Here is a 20,881-nt window from a genome sequence, read left to right as displayed (position 1 = left end):
TGTACGCTTGTTATTTCTTTTACAGTAAGCATTGATAATCATAAAATTTTGGAAATGATAGGATATTTAAAAGAGGATCTCATCGGTTCCTTCTAATTAATAAAACAGAGGAGTACTTGTAAGGAAGGGCCTGGCCAAGGTCACGTTGCTCGTTAAATGAGAGTGCCAATGCATCCCAGTCCAGTGTGACTTCCTACGAGCATTAAGTTTCAATAAGACATTACAAACATCCTGTCAAAGGCTTTCTGTTACATAAGATACTAAAATTGAAGATGAAAAGACAATTAAAAATAATTTTAAAAAAAAACCCCCCAAACAAAAACTGAAGATGCCTAGGAATCGTCAATTTCTTATACTGGGGCTATTATACTTCTAAGAAAAATTTTGCTGCAAAGGTGGGCAGGAGCATTGCATGAAGTCCTATAATAAAGAAACTTTAAAAATCAAAACCAATATTGCACAATGAGCCATATAAAAGAAACTGCATTTTTCATTGCGTTTATATTTTTAACTAGCCAAGGGAAAAATGTCTCATATGCAGAGTATGAAACCAATGAGTAAATGCATATAGTGCTTGGTGGTATGTGAGCTTTTGGAGTTAGGACAGAACTATATTCAGTAAATACATTTTGAATCCATTATCATTACCATTCCATATCAAATAAAGCAAACTCTTTGTTCCCAAACTTAAAATCCAGAAACTTTACACTATGGCGTAGTAACTTTTAGCTCCCAGGGGGACTTTTTAGAGTACAGATACAAACATCGAATCTGAAATGTTTTTTAACTTAGGCCTCTGGTTTATAAAATGTTTGAATTAAATTTCACTATATTTTTAAAGCAAAATGTTCCCTTTAATATTTATTGAATATATCTAACCTTACAAAAATTATAATATACTATGACCTTCAAAAGGCACTATACAAAAATCTGATGAATATCACTTACACAAATTACCTAAATGCCAGTTCTTTTAGAAGAAGGTTTTTAGAAAGTCATCTATGATGTAAATTGAAATTAGAAGAAAATTATAAAATACAGTTTACAGTCAATTTTACTTTATCTATCATCTTTAAATGTCAAAAAATACAGAAAAGATCAAGTGACTGTGCTAATCTCCTAAAAGTTCTTTATAAAATAAAATTACATGGATATTTTATAATGTATCATCAAAATGTTAAATCACTGCTTTAGCAAAGTACCAATTAACACAAAATGATTTCTCTTTTAAAGAAAACAACTCCGGAAATAAACACATTCAAGGTTGAAGATAACTTCTAAGGTCCCATAAAGCATCACAAATTATAATCATTTGAAATTACACTGTACTTTGAAATAGAAACTTTCAGGACACATCCTGTTATTACTGGCTCATCTATTTTCACATATCATTTGGGAATTACAAATCCTGGGCAATGATTCGAGTCACATAATTAAATGGTGAACTTTAAATCAATATCGTGGGAAATGTCTAAGTACTTCATTGCAGTAATCCATGCTATGTGATTAGTGCAGAATAAATTAGAATTACATGATTATTTACTGTCCACAAAGCATGATTTCTGAACAATCAATTTTTAATTACAAGTTTAAGGCATTTGATGTGAATTTAATATATTATCTACCCTTTAAAAAAAAAAAAAAAACAGAATGCCTCTTATTTTTAAGAGACACAATCTCACTCTGTTGCCCAGGCTGGAGTACAGAGGGGTGACTATAGCTCACTGTCATCTCCAACTCCTGCCTCAAGAGATTTTCCTCCCTCAGCCACCTGAGTAGCTGAGACTACAAGTGTGTACAACCACACCTGGCTAATTTTTAAAATTTTTTCAGTAGAGACTGGGTCTTGCCATGTTGTCCAGGCTGGGCTTGAAGTCCTGGCCTCAAGCCATCTTACAGCCTCGGCCTCCCAAAGCACTGGGATTACAAGCGTGAGCTACTCTGCCTGCCCCTGATTTTATTAACATCACCCTAATTTCTTTATTTACTTGCCATGGAAATCCTAGGGAAGATACTAAGGTATTTGTTTTCCTTACAAGATTCTCAGAAACTAAAAATCTAGTACCTAATATGAGATATATTATCAAAATAGGTAATTCAAAAGCTGCCAGAACGTCTGCTTAAAGAGGAAACAAAAATTTCACCTTTCTCTTACCTTAACCTCATCACACTGGAAAAGATGAAGATCTGGCTTGTTCTGGGTTGGCTCTTTGCACACCAGGGCAAGCACTGAATCATAGCTGCATGAATGCATCACAGCTTGGCAGTGCTGGATTGTGTTTAAAGGAAAATTCTCCAGTTCATTCTATAAATAAAGCAAACATTTTATTTTGTCAAACTTCCACCCATTTTCAAACAATCTGAAATGACTGTAAACATTAATATTTGTGGCATTTTCTTGAAAATAAAATAGTATAAATTTTACACACTTGCCTTTGATTCTAAATCAATCAGGATCACAGCTCTGTCATCCACTTGAAGAATCATATCTTGAGTCCACACTTTGCCCTTGGCATCAAGCAATTTCAGCTTCCTTATTCCATCATCAACAGTGATCATAGCATCTTTCCGATCCAGGACAAATGTAGTCAAGTGCTTACGATTGGCAAAAAGGAAAAAGATTTATAACAGATACAAATACATACAACCTCTTACATTTCCAATACATTTGCCAAAAGAAAATCAAATTAACCTGAGGTCAGCTAGCAGAGAACGACAAACATAAAGTGCTCTTAAAACTTCATGACTATTTTAACGAGAAAATGAAGCCAAGCAGGGTTTTTTGGGGTTTTTGAATAGAAGAAATGGTGTTTTGACTCATAAGATACCTAAATCTGTTTCATACTGAGCCATGTTGAACTACACAAACATGATATTAAAACAACTTCTTAACAGCTTAAATACTATTCTCTTTAAGTATACTTTTCCCTATTTTATACTCTATTATGATTATTTAAATGCTGAACCTAGCAGCATTTAAACAGCAGGCTATCTGTATGGCAGCTTTAAAACTATGGACACTGATTGTAGCAACAGCACAATTCTAGTCTACAGGAGCTGTCAAACTATTCAATCCACTAAAACCACTTACTGAAACAAAACTGTTTAAATTTGATTAAGCATGCTTGAGATAGGTAGAAAACTGAAAATAAGAGCAATTTAAAAATTACTTCTCTGCTTAAATATTTTCTATTATAAGCAGAGGTCATCTAGATAAATTCCAACCAAGAGCAAATATCTTAAAAGAGAGCAAAAACTTAAAAAGAACCCTTATTTAACTAGAACTAGTAATAACTTTAGTTAAACTAGAAACTAAACTGCTCACTGAAACTGTCAAAGGCTTAATTTCAAGAAGATTCTACAGTACAAAGTAGAAGCCATTATCCTTTTTTAAATGAAATAAAGGCCGGGCGCGGTGGCTTAAGCCTGTAATCCCAGCACTTTGGGAGGCCGAGACAGGTGGATCACGAGGTCAGGAGATCGAGACCATCCTGGCGAACAAGGTGAAACCCCGTCTCTACTAAAAAATACAAAAAAAAACTAGCCGGGCGAGGTGGCGGGCGCCTGTAGTCCCAGCTACTCGGGAGGCTGAGGCAGGAGAATGGCATGAACCCGGGAGGCGGAGCTTGCAGTGAGCTGAGATCCGGCCACTGCACTCCAGCCTGGGCGACAGAGCGAGACCGTCTCAAAAATAAATAAATAAATAAATGAAATAAGACTGGCAATGATAAATGAGTGGTAGTTATGATTTTAAATCATTCTTTATGAAAATAGACCACAGACTAACAAGATACTTTACATGTAACATCTGTTTTAAAAATCCTAAACAAAAAGGTCAATGCAACTTAAAATACATCATAAGAATGAAATAAAACCGAATTCTGATTTAACTTCCAACATTTATGTTCCTCAAGTGTCACTCTAAATACTAGTAAATGCCAAAGCATCTTACTTCAACACGGTATTGAGACACATCTGACACACTGCTGACACTGTCCCGTGCATAATTCTTCCTTTGTTCTGAAAGAGAAATTGAAAAAGCCATGATTTGTCGCCAACTGAGCTGAAGTTCATATATTGGTATCATGTGGTTATCTCTAAAACTAGTCTATCTCATGTATAAATACAGTAGCTGACAAGTTGTCATTGTGTGGTGTATCTGAAAACACTCATTATTCGCAGTAAATCTAAAAACCACAAGAACGTCTAAATAATAGGCAAGAACAATTAGATCCAATATATGTTTTTAGAATTCCAAAGGTTAACAAGATAATAAATATTATAAGAAAAAAGTTATTTCCGCTAAAGGTTTTTTTAATCAGTCAGGGACCTACTGTTTTGACAAATCAATTACAACTGGCTTATAAATTTCATCTGTTACTGCACTGATATCAAAATATAATTGCAAATATTGTCATAGATACTGTATTATATGAGTTAGACTACATTATTAAAATAATAGACACTACAAGGAACAACTCCTTTCGCAGTATCCAAACTGGGATACTGTTAGAGGAGATTTAAAACATGATTCAATCACATGGCTTGCTATTAAATATTAACAGTTTTCACACATCTACAGAACACACAAATGTGATACTTAGAATCATAAATATAAGCTGATAGGAAAAACAAGAAAGTCAGGTAGAAAGTTATTGCACCAAACTACTTAAAAAGCAAAAAGAAACCTTTAATTTTCTTTTCTGAAATGCTGCAAAACCAAAAAATAACATTAAAATATAAAATGTATGTTGGCAATATTCGGCATTTGTTACTGTCTTTTTAAAATTTGTATTTTTTTAAAATAGGGAACACTTCATGAATTTGCATGCCATCCCTGCACAGAGGCCACGCTAATCTCTGTATCATTCCAATTTTAGTATACGTGCTGCCAAAGTGAGCACTATTTGTTACTTTCTAATCAAGCAACTTGCTTATTTGTAAATTCAGAGTTGCCCTGTTTCTTCTAAACAGAATGCTATGATGAAAAATAACTTTGAGAGGGAGCTGTCAGATTTGTTCTTCCAGCTTCAGCTATGTCACTAAGTAGGAAACCAAATTTGGGCAAGACACTTAATACCCTGGGCCTCAGCACCCTTACTGTAAAATAAAAGGGTTAAACAAGGTCAAACCTAAAGGCCTTTAAGGATTTAACATTCTGACATATAGATATGCCTTAGCTTCCCCAACAACCTGTTTTCTTTGTAAATGTAAACCTATTTATTTTAGTTAATATAGTTATTCTATAACAGAGAAGTTGTTTGGAAAGTTCTGCTGAACATAAAAGCTGAGCAAGTCCAAAAATATAAAGTGCATATGTACATATGCAGACTCAGAACGTTAACACAGAATTTTAAGAAAACTTAATAAATTTTCGTTTTACAACATATATGAAAGTAACTTTTCATTTATATTTACTTGTACAATTTAGATTAAAATCTCCATATCCTTGCATCAATATTACTCTGATACTCCAATACATTCCATTTTTGCTTTTGCAGCATTAAAAGTACTTAATAAAAACAGAAGCACTACAAAATTCACTCTCTGCTACCTTTCTTTTTTTGTTTGGATGATGACCTGAGGAAGTATGATCCATCTGGTCCTACCAAAATAATGGCATCAAAAAGAAAGATCTGGTTTCACCTAAAATTTTCTCTCCCAATATAACAAAACATAAACTTTCACTTACATGACTGTATTCCATATATTTTTAAAAAGTGAACGACCATGATTTTTCTGATTAGGTGTTGCGGATTAATCAGTGTGAGATATTAACACATGGCTAATTGTCCTTGCGACAGCCGTTACGACTCTTGTAATACAACACATAATTCAGGAATATATTTCACAAAACCACATCTAGAAACAATCACTATTTCAGAGTCACTGGTTCACCATATTCTAACACAACTGTCCATGACAGATTCAGAGCAGGAGAGTTCTGCTTGCCTTGATCTGACCTTAGGACAGTAAAAGAAATGGCAGTGGTTGCCGTGACACCTAGTCACGGGAACTCCTGGATGTTCAAATGCTTGTCTTTTGGGTAATTTACTGGCAAATACAACAGTTGAAGATCTGAAACACTGTGTTTCTATTTAGATATTCTCATTATGAAGTATTAAGAATTTATCCCTGACCTCCCGATTTCCTAACATATAGTTTCCCAATCCCACAGAAACATAATTTACAGAAATGAAAAGAAAAACTATCTGATAGCATTTTTAAACAGTGTGACATTACTGATCCCTCTGATTGCCTAGAAGATATGGTGTCATTTCTAATATTCCAAATTAAGAACCCACTTTAGGAATTCCTAAGCTGCTTTCTCTCCTATATTGTACAATAAATAAGTTGTATAAGAAACTACCTTTTAAAGATCCTAAAAATGTATAAATGCCATATAATGGATTTATAAATAAATTAGTAGTTCCAGTGATTTTTAAGTCAATCCATAAATAAAGTTAATATTAACATTTTAATAGGCAATTTTGAAAGACATTTCCTAAAAGGCAATTATAATACATTTCTTTTTTATGAGAATCATATATATTCACAAGAACTGGTATAAATAGTAATTAGGCTCCTAAGCTAGAAATCTCACCAAAGCCTTAAAACAGTATAAAAAGCCTAACTAAAATTTCTCGACACTACTCAAGATGAATCCTCTAATGAAATTCACCACTGTTGCTAACAGTGGTTCTCATCCTTGGCTGCATGTTAGAATGAACTTGATAAAACAGTGTGCAACTCATCTACTATATACTATCTCTTTAAGCAGAACATTTTCCTTTCCAAATTAAGAATGTAAATGTGGTCAAATGGTATATTAAATAATAAATACATGAATAAATATGGCAGTAGGGTTTTAGCTTTCTAGTAGTACAAGCTGCTCAACTCCCAATATAAGACTAAGTCTATTTCCCCTCCTATTCTGGCCCCTGCCTCTCTTTATCTCTCAGAATCAATTAGAGGTAGGATGAAACTTACTTGCCTATAGAACCACTGGTTGTGTTTCACTATTTTGCCTATTAGCTTTTATGTTATGGTCCAGAATGTACAACTCCAAACAGACAGAATTACATGAATTCAGTAACCAGTGATGAAAACTCTTTACATACAATTTTATTATACACTATTGCAAAAACTGATATTCAACTCCCAGATCAGAAATACTAAATTTAGGTTTCATTTAATTTGTTAATTAGTTGAACTACAAGTATAAAAAGCATCCAGGTCTTGGTATTTATACTTAATTCCCTTTCACTTGCATTGCTGTTTACGCATAATATAACATTTGAAACGGCTAATATTCAGAGATACAGCTAATATTTAGAATTATTGCTCTCTTTCTCTGAAAACAAAAATGTTCCTTAGAGAGTAAGGATTTGGCCACTAACAAGAAAAAAGTAACATAAAAGCAGCTGCTGAGTACTCCTCTCTCTAAATAAAACAATGGGCTAGAACTCATATTACTTTATACTTACGAAAACTTTCAACCACAGTAAAGGAGAATTCCTTTCCCAGTATCTTAGTGTCTACATATATTTATTCCGTAGAGGAGAGGCACTTAATGGGATCAGTGATGAGCACTGAGTGATAATTACAAGCTCTCAATATCAGGCAACTACAATCACAGTTTGACGAATGAGTATCTGAACCAAGATACCATTATGAAAAACAAACAAAATCATTTCTTTAAAACTACATTATTTAAGAAGTAATTTTATTGGCCTGTTCAACAAATTATTAAAATGGCTTATTCCATGAGGTAAAAAAGGAGTTTTAAAATTTTCAGCTAAGTTGGGAAAACTGCCAAACTGTCTTTTTGAGTCAATTGCTGTGCCACATTCTATCAAGCTGAATTTTTGACTCAAACATTTAGCTCAATTTCCTGATACTACTTAATGAATTAGAAGCCATATACATCTTAAGAATTTCAAAAAAATTTTTTTTGTTCTGTAAAAAAAAAAAAAAAAAAAGATTTCAATGTTTTCTCTAAGTAAAATACATACCGTAAATAATAAGGATGGGCAAAAGAGAAACAGATTTTCACTCTTAAGTGCTACTTGAATGTGTAAGAAATTGCTTGGGCTTTAATTATAACAATTAAACAGAGAGACTAGCTCTAAACCAAGATCAGGAGATAGAGAGACACACGAAGAGAAAGAAAGCTAGGTATGAAAAGGACAACATATGGAATGGATATGTGTTAAGAAAAATTCAGGAACACTGCTACAGGAGAGTTGAATCAAGCACTGTGTAGAACTGAAGTTTATAGTAAACCCAATTATACAGAAATTCACCATGCAGTTTATAGGTTACTTAATACTCAATTCTTACCAACACCTCCTTGAGAAGAAAAAACAAAGATGGAAAAACACAAATATATTTTCCTACTTGTTAACATCACAAAGCAGTTTAAACTTAGGGTTAAAATAAGACTTAAGGCCAGGCGTGGTGGCTCACACCTGTAATCCCAGTACTTGGGAGGCCCAGGTAGGCAGATCACTTGAGGTCAGGAGTTCAAGACCAGCCTGGCCAACATGGCGAAAGGCTGTCTCTACTAAAAATACCAAAATTAGACAGGTGTGGTGGCACGTGCCTATAATTTCAGCTACTCAGGAGGCTGAGGCAGGAGAATTACTTGAACTAGGATGTGGAGATTGCAGTCAGCTGAAATTGTGCCATGGCACTCCGGCCTGGGTGACAGAGCGAGACCCTATCTCAAAAAATAAAAATAAAAATAAAATGAGACTTAAAAGAGTACCTTTCTATCAAACTGACCCAATAGTATTTGTCCTCCCAATAATAAAATCTCAAAGTTAACTGTAGGTGTTGGTAATGACAACAAAATATTGCTAATTGGTAATTCAATGAAATGAGTTTTCTAGAGACAAAATGACTTTAAGCAGTTGGTAATTCATGAAATGATCACATTCCAAATTAAGCAATATCTAATTTAAAGAGAAGTTACCGTTCTAGAAAGTCCAGCTATTTAGAACATAGCATAATACCCACATTTAAGTAAATGAAGTCTTCTGAGTGTTTGTTAGAGATGTCACCATGTCTATACATTAACGCGTGCATATTTTAACATACAGACTCTAGTGGAAAAGACTCTCTCAGCTGGGCGCGGTGGCTCATGCCTGTAATCCCAGCACTTTGGAAGACGGAGGCAGGCGGATCACAAGGTCAGGCGATCAAGACAATCCTGGCTAACACGGTGAAACCCCGTCTCTACTAAAAATACAAAAAAATTAGCCAGGCACGGTGGCGGGCGCCTGTAGTCCCAGCTACTCGGGAGGCTGAGGCAGGGGAATGGCATGAACCCAGGAAGTGGAGGTTGCAGTGAGCCAAGATTGCGTCACTGCTCTCCAACCTGGGCCACAGAGCAAGACTCCGTCTCAAAAAAAGAAAACAAACAAACAAACAAAAACAACAAAAAAAACCAACTCTCAAGTCCCCACTTAGAACCTATTTACTAAGAATATTTTTTATGTAGTTTCCCAGCCCATAGATATCAGAAGCCATGCTAGAAGCTCACATGTTATAACAACATGGAAAAGGGACAGGCTTGAGACGCAGTCACATGGAAAAAGCAGCCCTAAATATTCAGAAGGGAGATGAATCTGAATGATTTGGTGTAAAGGTAAGGAATGCAGCCCCTGAGTTTCACAGTGCATAAGCTAATGTGCACACATATGATCCTTTGTCACCAAGAAGATCATGTACCAAGAAGATCTAGCACCAACTGCTGCCAGACCCAAGGAAAGGGAGTATTTAATATACTTTACAGGTATTTCCCTTAAGAACAATTTTAAATTTTAGTGATTAAAGGCTTTGACAGACAGTCTAGCTGGAAAAAATTATAAAATTTCCAGTATTCTGATAACAGTAGCTAAATAAAATGTTACTGTTATGAGATAACTGGAGGAGAAAGAAATTAATATTTATCTTCCTAAGTAAGTGTTATGGTGTCAGGGATGATAATGATGTAGAGTCTTTCACATGCTGGCTCGAAAATTTCTTGTATGATAATTTTAAAATGTCAAAATCGAGTTATTAAAATTGCCACATATTTTCACTATTTTCCTTGAATAAATTAATATGTATTCAAATAAGCAAATTTATTGTCATACACAAGCATCGTTCACAATACATTTATGCCACTTATAAAAAATATTTCTAGAACATTATAGGGAGTGAATATGGAATAAAAGTTTTAAAATACATAATGAAAGTCACCTCTTGATTCTGTCAAAATATCACTATAATGAATTGTCTAACATTTGGAGGTAATATCAAAATATTAAATTTGAGAATCTTGATGAATCTGAGGACCCAGGACAGAAAGTGACTCTCCAGTACCACTCCCCATTTCCATGATGGCGTTATTACTTCTGTTTTCTCATATAAACTTACCACAGAGTTATTATCGTTTTTATTTTATACATGAGGAAACTGGGGTCAATCATTTGTGCAAAACAGCAGCCATTTGGTAGCAGTACCATGATTCAGATCCTCTGACCTCCAAAACCCCTGCTGCCTTTCTGAGCACATTCAGTGGAAGTAATCCGGGTGGCCCATTATGGTGTCAGACCTGAAAAGTGTTCTCATGAAAAACTCTACATGAAACTTCAGATAGAGTATCTAGACTGTGGTCAGTGCATAAAAAACAGTGTGAACATTCATGTTCCAGTGCACAAGACAGCATCCTCCTGTTACAAAGATGTTCATGAAGGCAAATTAATTCTTGGAAGATGATTTCAACTCATTTAAAATTGTAAAAGGATAAATTTTACATAAGATGCATAAACTGTGAGAAAACAAACTGTATCACAAATCTCTTTACTAAATTTCCAGTTAAGAAGAGACACTGCCAGCACACACTGTTTAAGTTGCAGATGTGGTTTCTTTCCTCTTTGTGTAATACCCACCACTGTCTCTCAACACACCACACAAAACACACAAAGAGTGCCTTGCCTCTGAGAGTTCTCAGAAAATGCCTGTGGAATGAATGGACAGATGGATGAATGACAAGGGAGAAATATGTTCATGTTTTGAAGATACATATAATCTCTTCTTGGTGACAAAGGATCATGTGTGTGCACATTAGCTTATGTGCTGTGAAACTCGGGGGCTGCATTCCTTACCTTTACACCAAATCATTCAGATTCATCTCCCTTCTGAATATTTAGGGCTGCTTTTTCCATGTGGCTGGGTCTCAAGCCTGTCTCTTTTTCATGTTGTTATAACAAGCATACTTCTAGCACGTGACAATAGACGCTATACATAAGTTAAAACTATGCAGACTGGGATGCTAAACACTTCCAAAGCTACCTAAAAAAAACTTCAACTAGAATCTGTTTATTGCAAAGCTATCTTCAAAACATGAACATATTTCTCCTTTGTCATTCATCCATCTGTCCATTCATTCCATAGGCTTTTTCTGAGAACTCTCAGAGGGAAGGTACTGTGTGTATGTCTTTGTGCGGTGTGTTGAGAGACAGTGGTGGGTATTAGAAACAAAGAGGAAAGAAACCACATCTGCAACTTAAAGCCATCTTACTTCTAAGCCCAATCCATTGCTAAGACCTATTTCCTCCCTATAAATGCTTCTTGGATTTGCCCCTTTCTATCCATTTCTTTCTATCTTGTTTTACGTATACACTGTTCATTTTCATTATAGTATACACAATTGTTACACTGTAATCAAGTTCTAAGTTATGTGACTTTGATAATCATCTAACTTGAAAAGGGGGCCTCACTTTGCTTTATATGTAAAAGGAGGGAAATAAAATTTACTGCTTAAAAGCTAATGATTTTCCAGGCCGGTCTCGAACTCCTGACCTCAGGTAATCCACCCACCCCGGCCTCCCAAAGTGCTGGGATCACAGGTGTGAGCAACCCCGTCTCTACTAGAAATACAAAAATTAGCCAGATGTGGTGGCACGGGCCTATAGTCCCTGCTACTCTGGATGCTGAGGCAAGAGAATTGCTTGAACCCAGGAGGCAGAGGTTGCAGTGAGCCGAGATCATGCCAATGCACTCCAGCCTGGGCAACAGAGCAAGACTTTGTCTCCAAAAAAAAAAAAAAAACTAAAATAAAAGTAAGAGTTTTCAATCCTTGGATCTAAGATTTTATACAGTTGCTTCTAACACAATATAAACATTAAAATTTACAGGTGAGTTCTATATTCTATTCTTACTTCTTTCTTAGCTCTCTGAAATTAGATTTTAGATCTGTGGTATTTGTGAGAGCATTAATACTCTTTCTCCTTATTAAAAGTCTTTAGGCTATTATTAGGTGTCTAATTTGCCATATTACTTATATCTCTAATTCACTTATTTCCATGCACAGTCATCAAATTCATCCTCAATATTACTACCAGAGTGAGCCAGAGCAACTCTGACCTATTACTATCCTGACTAAAACACATCAAAGGCTGCTCATTCATTGTAAACAATGCCTAAATTCCTTAGTATAATTCTTCCCAATGTGGTCTATGTTCACTTTTTCAATCTTATTTCCCAATGCACCACCATGCACTCTCCAGTTAACACCAAATTGCTTGCATCTCATTAATTCATTACACTCCTTCTGCAAGTATTTCTGAGCATAAATTATATATTAGCCACTATGCCAATAAGCACAGGGAATCCTGAAGTGAACAAGACAAATATGGGCCACCTTCACAGCCTTGACAGTCCCGCTTAAAAGGGTTTCATACTCTCTGTAGCATCCTCTGGTCCCTGAAATGCCGAAGAACACAATATAACTTTCACAGCTCAGCTCAAGGCTCAATTCCCCTATTAAATCCTTTCTGACCAACTCTCACCATTGCACCTCATACACACTACCATCTAAGCACATTTAGCCTTTTATTATAACAATGGGTTTACTAGTCTATTGTACCAAAATGGCACACAGGCAACAGCCATCTCTTAGTCATCTTTGAAATGAATGAAAGAACACAGAAATAAAGACTATGAAGATCATGGTATAACATACTTAATAAATACTGTACTTAATAAATATCTGTCTTCAAATGAAAGGCTGAAAGAATATATTTTATTCTTATCAAAAAAATCTTTTTCCTGTTATCTTCAAGTTATTCTCCAGACTGTAAGTCCCTTAAAGTCAGGGGTCATATATTTTTGGTCCTGTTCTTTACACATATTAATGACAAAATATTTATTGAATACATTCTCTAGATCTACAATTCATAGCTATTAGACCACGGTAAGAATGTCACAATACTTAATAAATTGAAACCAACAATAATCAGATTAATAAGGCTATAAAAAGCATAGGCATGTATAGTATTAAATCCATTTTATGAAGGTCTGATTTCAGTGATAATGCCAATTCACTAAAACTATAGGTAGAAAAACAATCACAAAACCTTAGAATTGTTTATTCTTAAACAGCCAAGAAGTTGTAGATCTAGATAATGCAAAAAAGAATTCCACAATTTAGAAAATGCTGTTGGTTCCTATAGTACATAATAACAATAATATCAACAATAATAATAGCAAACACATACAGCGTTTTCTGCTTGCCAAGAGCAGTTCTAAGTATTTTGCATGCACTAACTAACTTACTTAACGCTCATTTCAACCCTGTGAGATACCCCCATTACACAGATAAGCAAAATTAGGCACATACAGGTAAATTAATTTGCCCAAGATCATTCAGATAATAAGTAACTGAATTTGAACCTAGGAAGTCTGGTTCCAGAGTCTTTGCTATTAACCAGAGTATATTCTCATTCTTTATTGTTAGTGGCCATCCAGACCCTATGCAAATACATGCCATCCTAAACATATGTGGCAAATTTCAGGAGTCCTCGACTTTTTGTTACTTATGACTTCCATTTTATAACTGAAGTGTAAAAAAATAGCATGTATATGTGAGACAATCCAGAGAGGGCGCTGGGGGTAAGATCAGGGAAAAAGCGTAATTATTTTGCAGTGCATAAAGAAATTATATAATAGCTATTAGACATACTGTAATAATATCCCCCAAAATTCAAGAGCTACAAGGAAAAAGTTCTGTCACCTGTCAGCCCACCACCAACTAGATCAGTCACAAAGACCAACAAACATTATTACAAGCAGTAAATGGGAAAAGCCACCTAAGGCATTGGCGCCATGCATAGGACTTCTGAAAGCACTGCAATACATTTCATCTGTAGTTCTAAAATGTATAACAGAAAGCAGAGTTCACAGCTTTGGTAGTTTTTATAAAAACTCTTCTTTAAAATAATCCTTATTTAGCTGTCACTGCCTCATTCCAAACAATATTAAGTGTGTGGGTTCAAACCATGAGTTTGAAAATGTAATTTGTAAAAAGTGGTTAGAAACAGAATTATACTCTATCCAATAAACCTACCATAAAGGGCCTTCGCACTTGTTTTTGAACCATGTTCTCTGTCCATCTGGGAAAAGGTAGGTGATGATCCGTAGCCACTGTAATAATTTTAAAAAAAAGGTCATTGTGTTGGGTTAAAGTCCAATATAAGTAATAGAAGCTCAACTAGAAAATAAAAATTCCAATGCACTATAATCACCACGTGTTTAAAAGAACATACTGATGGCCGGACACGGTGGCTCATGCCTGTTATCCTAGCACTTTGGGAGGCCGAAGTGGGTAGATCACCCGAGGTCAGTAGTTCGTGACCAACCTGACCAACATGGAGAAGCCTGGTCTCTACTGAAAATACAAAATTAGCTGGCAGTGGTGTCACATGCCTGTAGTTCCAGCTACTTGGGAGGCTGAAGCAGAAGAATCGCTTGAACCCGGGAGGTGGAAGTTGCAGTGAGCCGAGATGGTGCCACTGCACTCCAGCCTGCGACAGAGCAAGATTCTGTCTCAAAAACAAAACAAGAAAAAAAATTAGCTAGGCATGGTGGCAGGCACCTGTAATCCCAGCTATGCAGGAGGCTATCTAACCTCTTGTTACTAATATGCTATGTGAAATAAATAGTCCTTTATATGAATTTTATTCATCTTTTCAGTAAACATTTTTTTAAGACCCCAAAGCTAAAAGAATGAGGAGTATGGGAGGGGGAAACAGGGTGCTGTCAATAAAACAAGTACATAAAATAATTATAATAGAATGTGATATCTGGGTAAAAGTAATAGATATGACATGTAAAATCAAAGAAGGGCTAACTCTTTATCAACATATCTAAGAAAACTTTACTACCGTATTGATATAAGCAGAATCTAAATGAATGGAAAGAAGCTCTATAAACAGGCAGAGAATCAAGTGAGGAAAAGGTATGTGGAACTGACTCAAGAAATAGCACAGTGTCTGTGGAAAGATGCCGTTAATGTAACATTTCCAGAATAGACAAATGACTGGAGAAGCCATGGCAAATTGAGGGCTTTCAGCATCATGATTCAGAATTACATTTTATTATATTCTCTCGAAATAGTAAATATTACCTGTTATGAAAAAATGATGAGTAAAACATATATCACAATGGCCGATGTCAAACAGTAACATTAATTGTAATATATAAGATTAAGTCAGGGTTATGATTTCAAGTTATACCTGGACCCACTGGAATTATTTTGTTAGTCTGACTGACCTTTTCTAGTTTTACGCAATGGTGAATAATTTGATTAGTTTATACTAAATGACATTTAACCCTTCTCAAATGCCAATATTTTACAGATAACAATAACAGAATGCACCACAGAAATTCAAAGTTTTGAAATAGATTATATATTCATCCATGAAAAGCAATAATACATAAAGTACTAGAATGAAGCATCTTCCAAATGTGAGATCAATATCATTATCATGAGGCTATTTGCTTTACCATCTTATTCTGATCAGACATTGTAAACTTTCAACGATAACATGTATTGTAACAAAGATATTACATATTAATAAGGAATGAACTACTGAACTACACAACAAAATAAAAGTAATCTTTTCACTAAAAATATAAAACAATTAAAGTCACCAAATCAAATCCCCCCAAAACATATTAAATATAAATCTTTCAACTTACTTCATCTGAGTTGGGTACATTCCAAAACTACTGGGATGATTAGAAATATGACCATTCATTGTGTCTTTCACTCGCGCGTTCTAAAAAAACGAAGACACATAGATTAAAGGCAATAAAAAGGTCAAGACATCTCAGTTTAAAAACTTATTCGTTCAACAAATATGTGTTGCTGCCAGGAATTATAGTAGAAATACAAAGATAAAGATCCCCACCCTCAAAGAGCTCAGGCCCCAGAGGTATAGATGAACATTTAAACAAAGATCCAACTGGCATTTAAAATTAATATGTTAAAATTGTAAGCAAATTTAGGTGAACAAGAGAAAAATCTAAAATATAGTTCTGAGTCCTCAAAGCATACAGACATAATTCTACATTCTGCCCAAACTCATAATCAACTATCACTTTTATGAGATGTTATTTTGTTTACTGTTCCATTATAAAAGTAATAGAAACTCATTTAATTTTAAAAGTTGAGAAATACAGAAAAGTACAAAAGCAAAAAGTATCACCCAGAGTCCTATCGTTAACAGACAACCAGGTAACAGTTACCTTGCAGTCTTTTTGCCTACAAGTGGTTTTCTTTCCTCCCTTCCTTCTTTATTTCTTCTTTCCTTCTAAGCACATTTGACAACATGTGCTTTGTCAAATGCACAAATGCACATGGATATATCTTTTCTCAAGAAAGTTTTCATTCACACGCTTCTTTTACTTTTCACAAGAAAATAACTTTAAAAATCAACACCAGACGTTCAACCTCAAAAACTATTTTTAAATCCATTTTACAGATTGAAAAAACTTCCTTCAAACAAGACAAATAATGAGTAAAATTTCCTCATTACCAAATGGAATGGCCTTTGCTTTCTTCTAGACAACATTGCTGTACCCAATTTATTTATATTCATTCCTAGATATTTGGTCCTGTCCAGGTTTTGTGTCACTAAGCTATCCTGGATTCTGTCTTATTTTTCTGACTTTTGTCTTTTCAAATATATTATATTACTATGTCCTCTCAATAACTGTGAATGAGGCAGGACACACCCCAGCTTTATGGGCCAAGGGTGTGAAAGCATGAACAAATACTGATTATCAAGTTTCAGGTCCTGTGATGGATATTAGGACCACCAAAGTGAACCAAACAGACATGGTCCCAACTATAGGCCTACAGTCTAGTGGGGGGAAACAGATAATGAATAAATATAAAATTTTCAGTTGTACTTATTAATATTATTACAAAGGGAACATTCATCATAACATGGATGCATATAATAAGGGAACTTAACTCAGATTGGAAGAGCATAGAAAGCCTACATAAAGATATAATATTCAAGATCTGGTCACTTTGAGTTAATTCTTTCTCATTCTTCAGGTCTCACTTCAATCACAGTGTCCTCAGGGGAAGATTTTACTGACCTTCCTGAATAGATAAGATCCCACTATCAGACACTCTCCACACTATAAATAATTTTTCAAAGCATTTATCACATTCGTAACTTTTCCTTTACTTAAATTAATACCTGACTCTTCACTAAACTCTTAGCCCCCAAAAGGCATGAATTTTTGTTTGATGACTTCTGCTTTTCAAACAAGAGAAGGGTACCAGGCACAGAATAGGTGTTCATTAAATATTTATTCAAAGAAAGAAAGAAGGAAATTCATATGAGTCCCACTCTTCAAAGAGTTTATTGTATTCTTAGGGAAACAAAGTTAATTCACGTAAAACAAATAGTAAGGAATTAAGTCCCAATGTATGTAGCTCTATTTTAAATCTGTTAGAAGTTCGGAGAGGGAAAAAGCCATGAAGACTGTCTTTACTTTCTGGAAGGACTGGGACTTGACCGTGTTCTTAAAAAATGGATAAGAATGGCCCTCAAAACACTGGAATTTAATTCAAGCTTCCCTATCCACTGCTTAAAAGCAACTTTACAAATTAAGAAGCAAAGAAAGATTGGCTTCTGCCCTGTACATTCACTGTACTTACAAAATTACATGTATATTACATTGCTGTGCTCCATTTTTGTTGTCTTCCTTCTTCAGTTTACACTTAGATACCATCAGTGTTGTGCTGGTAAACCAATTCTCAGGGTGGGACAAGGCAGAGGGCCTGATTCTAGCGCTTATTGATTTCCATGGTATAAATATTCCCACCATGGCCAATTTCAAGAAGTCGGTGGTTTAATAGCAGCTTACGAAATTCCTAAATCCTTCACAATTGGCTCTCATAAGCCTAAAGGATCCAACTACAGCACATCATTGCTACGTTCTATAATTTGGGCCAGAACAGAGGCCTGGAATAACATTATGGAACTAGAGATAGTCTGGAATTTTAACACTATTCCTGGCACTAATTGGGCTAGGAAAGTCAATTAAGCCTCTGTCTCAATGTTCTCGTCAGTAAAACAGAGATAATTCTTCGTCTTCTGAGCTCACAGTGCTAGTGTGAAGATGAAAGGAGACAGATGTGCAAGTTCCTTCCAAAACTGAAAAAAAGGAAGTGTTCTTTCAAAGCAAGCTGCTTAATTCAGTATATAAGTTAAACCCGCAGGGTTTGTGCTGATTTTGATCTGGTTTGCATTTTAAAACCACAGCAGCTGGTTTTAATGAAAAGTGATAGCCACAGCATCTCATCTTTTCATGTTTAATTGTTCATGACAATCAAATAAATGCATGGTCTCTGTTTTGTTTCAAAATAGTGATCTGTTAGAATAAGAGAACATTAGAAAAGGGGATAGAAAATGTCAATTTGCTAAATTGAATTTTAAATATAGAAACTTTGTCATTTGGCAATCACAGGTTCACTTATCACGGTGGCTTATGCAGCAAATATGGAGGCTTTCAAATGCCCAATGTGAGCAATTGCAGTGTATGCCATGCAAAAGAAACAATTACAAATGTTTGTCTTTTTTTCCATCAGGCTTTTAAGACATACCCAGTTTAAACCCATATACACCATATACACAATTAAAAATAATGATCAACTCTAACTGAAAAATTTAAGTGGTCTTTATTTTTATACACTGTTAAAGCAACCTAAAAACTAAGGAGATAAAGGTGTTTTTTTTTTTTAATCACTTTTAAGTGTAAAGATTCACAAATGCAGTTAATCACACTAACTATATAATTCTACTGAAAGTATACACTAATGCCATCATCATAGCTACCATCTACAGTTGGCTCTTGAACACCAGAAGGTTGAACTGCAGAGTTCACTTATAAGCAAATTTTCCTCCACTTCTGCCGCCCTGAGACAGCAAAATCAACCCCTCTACTTCCTCTCCCTCAGCCTACTCAACATGAAGACAACAAGGATGAAGACCTTCATGATGATCCACTTCTATCTCATGAATAGTGAACATATTTTCTCTTCCTTAAGATTTTATTTTCTCTAGCTTACTTTATTTTAGAATATTTAATACATATACAAAATATGTTAATCACTGTTTACATTATCTTAGGTAGACAGTAGGCTATTAGTATATGTTTTAGAGGAGTCGAAGTTATACACAGATTTTCGACTGAGTGGGGGTCAGCACCCCTAATCCCTGTGTTTGCTCAAGGGTCAGCTATATTTGATTTTAAGTAACAGCATCAATTTCCTTATGAAAACACTTTTAGTAAGTCGTAGTTACTATGATTTTATCTTTATTCTCTACAGAAAATAAAATTCTTTGGCAATTAGAAGGATACAAATGATACATTTAAGATCTAAGTTAAGCGTATCAAAAATGTAACGCACTATAATTTTCAAAAAGAAAGGAAGTGGAATGTATAAAAAATGACTTTAAGAAGAAACAAACAAAGCTATGAGGCTAACTCAGCAAATTAAATTTGTACTAGAAAGTTTTAAGATTCTCAAATATAAGTTTTAGATTCCTTTTCTTTACTCTTGCTTGCATCTAGTATCAATTTTCAAATTGGCAGATGAGTATGTAGTCATGACTCAATGTTAAAACTACCTACCCCATCTTGCTGTCACATAATTAGTAACTCTCTGCATATTTAACTGTCCTTCAAATGACTTGTGTTCTCAGAAAATATCACAGATTTTTTTTATCTACAGAAGTGTGTTTTTGTGTGTTTAGATATGACATTGAAACATCTATGTCTAGATTTCAATTTAATTTAATTGATGTCTCCCAGTCTAAGTTACAAACAAGTGGGAGGGGGCATTATCATTACTCAGGATTTTAACTAAAAGATCAGTGAAACTTAATTTCTACTAATACTTTGTGACACTGTCTACCAATGATTTTGCTTAAAACATTTTTAAAAAATCTTCTTTAAACTTCTTAAATCATCACACATTCTGTCTCCTGCAGTGTCTTCTAGAGCAATCACGTTTTAATATCTCTAACCAGTACCATTGGTAAAGATGGCACCATGTATTTTTCTATGTTATTTGTTCAAACATCAAGTAACAAAGAATTTTTATGTGTGAATAAACTCAAATAACTAATAAGGATATTAAGATCTTGTAACAATAATGTGGTTAATGCCTGTGAAGGTATCACAATAATTTCTAGGCCATATAGAAGAATAGTATTTTCTCAAGACCAGTATCAGTGTAAATAGAGTAGTTTCATGCCTTTAAATCAACACAATAAAATCACTTAAAACAGTTAACTTAGTTCCTCTTTCTTTATGACAAAATTCTTAAGTTTATAAATTAGAACATAAAATTGGGAAAAGCCTATGATCAAATCAGAATGTTGTTTGCTTAACAAGTGGCTGAAGAAAACTACTTATAACAAAATGTAATATGCAACTTTAGAAAGAACTACTTTAGCACTAATTATGTTTGCTATTGTGATGGATTTCATAGGAAGGCCTAACACAGAAAAGAGCCATAGAC

General features: G+C 34.7%; 1 protein-coding gene and 1 non-coding gene across 7 annotated transcripts in view; both read right to left on the bottom strand.

Annotated features, from left to right (window-relative positions):
• Window positions 1-20,881, bottom strand: part of EPS8 (epidermal growth factor receptor pathway substrate 8) — a 171,164-nt gene that overhangs the window by 48,617 nt on the left and 101,666 nt on the right. For all 6 annotated transcript variants that reach the window (XM_033222762.1, XM_033222757.1, XM_033222760.1 and 3 more), the window contains 5 exons: window positions 16,033-16,112; window positions 14,399-14,475; window positions 3,953-4,020; window positions 2,434-2,595; window positions 2,156-2,305 (listed from right to left, as the gene is read on the bottom strand). In XM_033222762.1, coding sequence (XP_033078653.1) covers window positions 2,156-2,305; window positions 2,434-2,595; window positions 3,953-4,020; window positions 14,399-14,475; window positions 16,033-16,091 — 516 coding nt within the window. In that variant the 5' untranslated portion in view covers window positions 16,092-16,112. The remainder of the gene's footprint in view (window positions 1-2,155; window positions 2,306-2,433; window positions 2,596-3,952; window positions 4,021-14,398; window positions 14,476-16,032; window positions 16,113-20,881) is intronic.
• Window positions 4,801-4,904, bottom strand: LOC117091165. Its single transcript, XR_004440284.1, has one exon. It is a non-coding gene; the product is annotated as a U6 spliceosomal RNA (small nuclear RNA).

This window comes from Trachypithecus francoisi, unplaced genomic scaffold, assembly GCF_009764315.1.
Source record: "Trachypithecus francoisi isolate TF-2019V2 unplaced genomic scaffold, Tfra_2.0 Lachesis_group11, whole genome shotgun sequence".
Classification (NCBI taxonomy): domain Eukaryota; kingdom Metazoa; phylum Chordata; class Mammalia; order Primates; family Cercopithecidae; genus Trachypithecus; species Trachypithecus francoisi.
The sequence above is the reverse complement of the archived record's forward strand: the minus strand, read 5'-3'. Positions and strand labels throughout refer to the sequence as shown.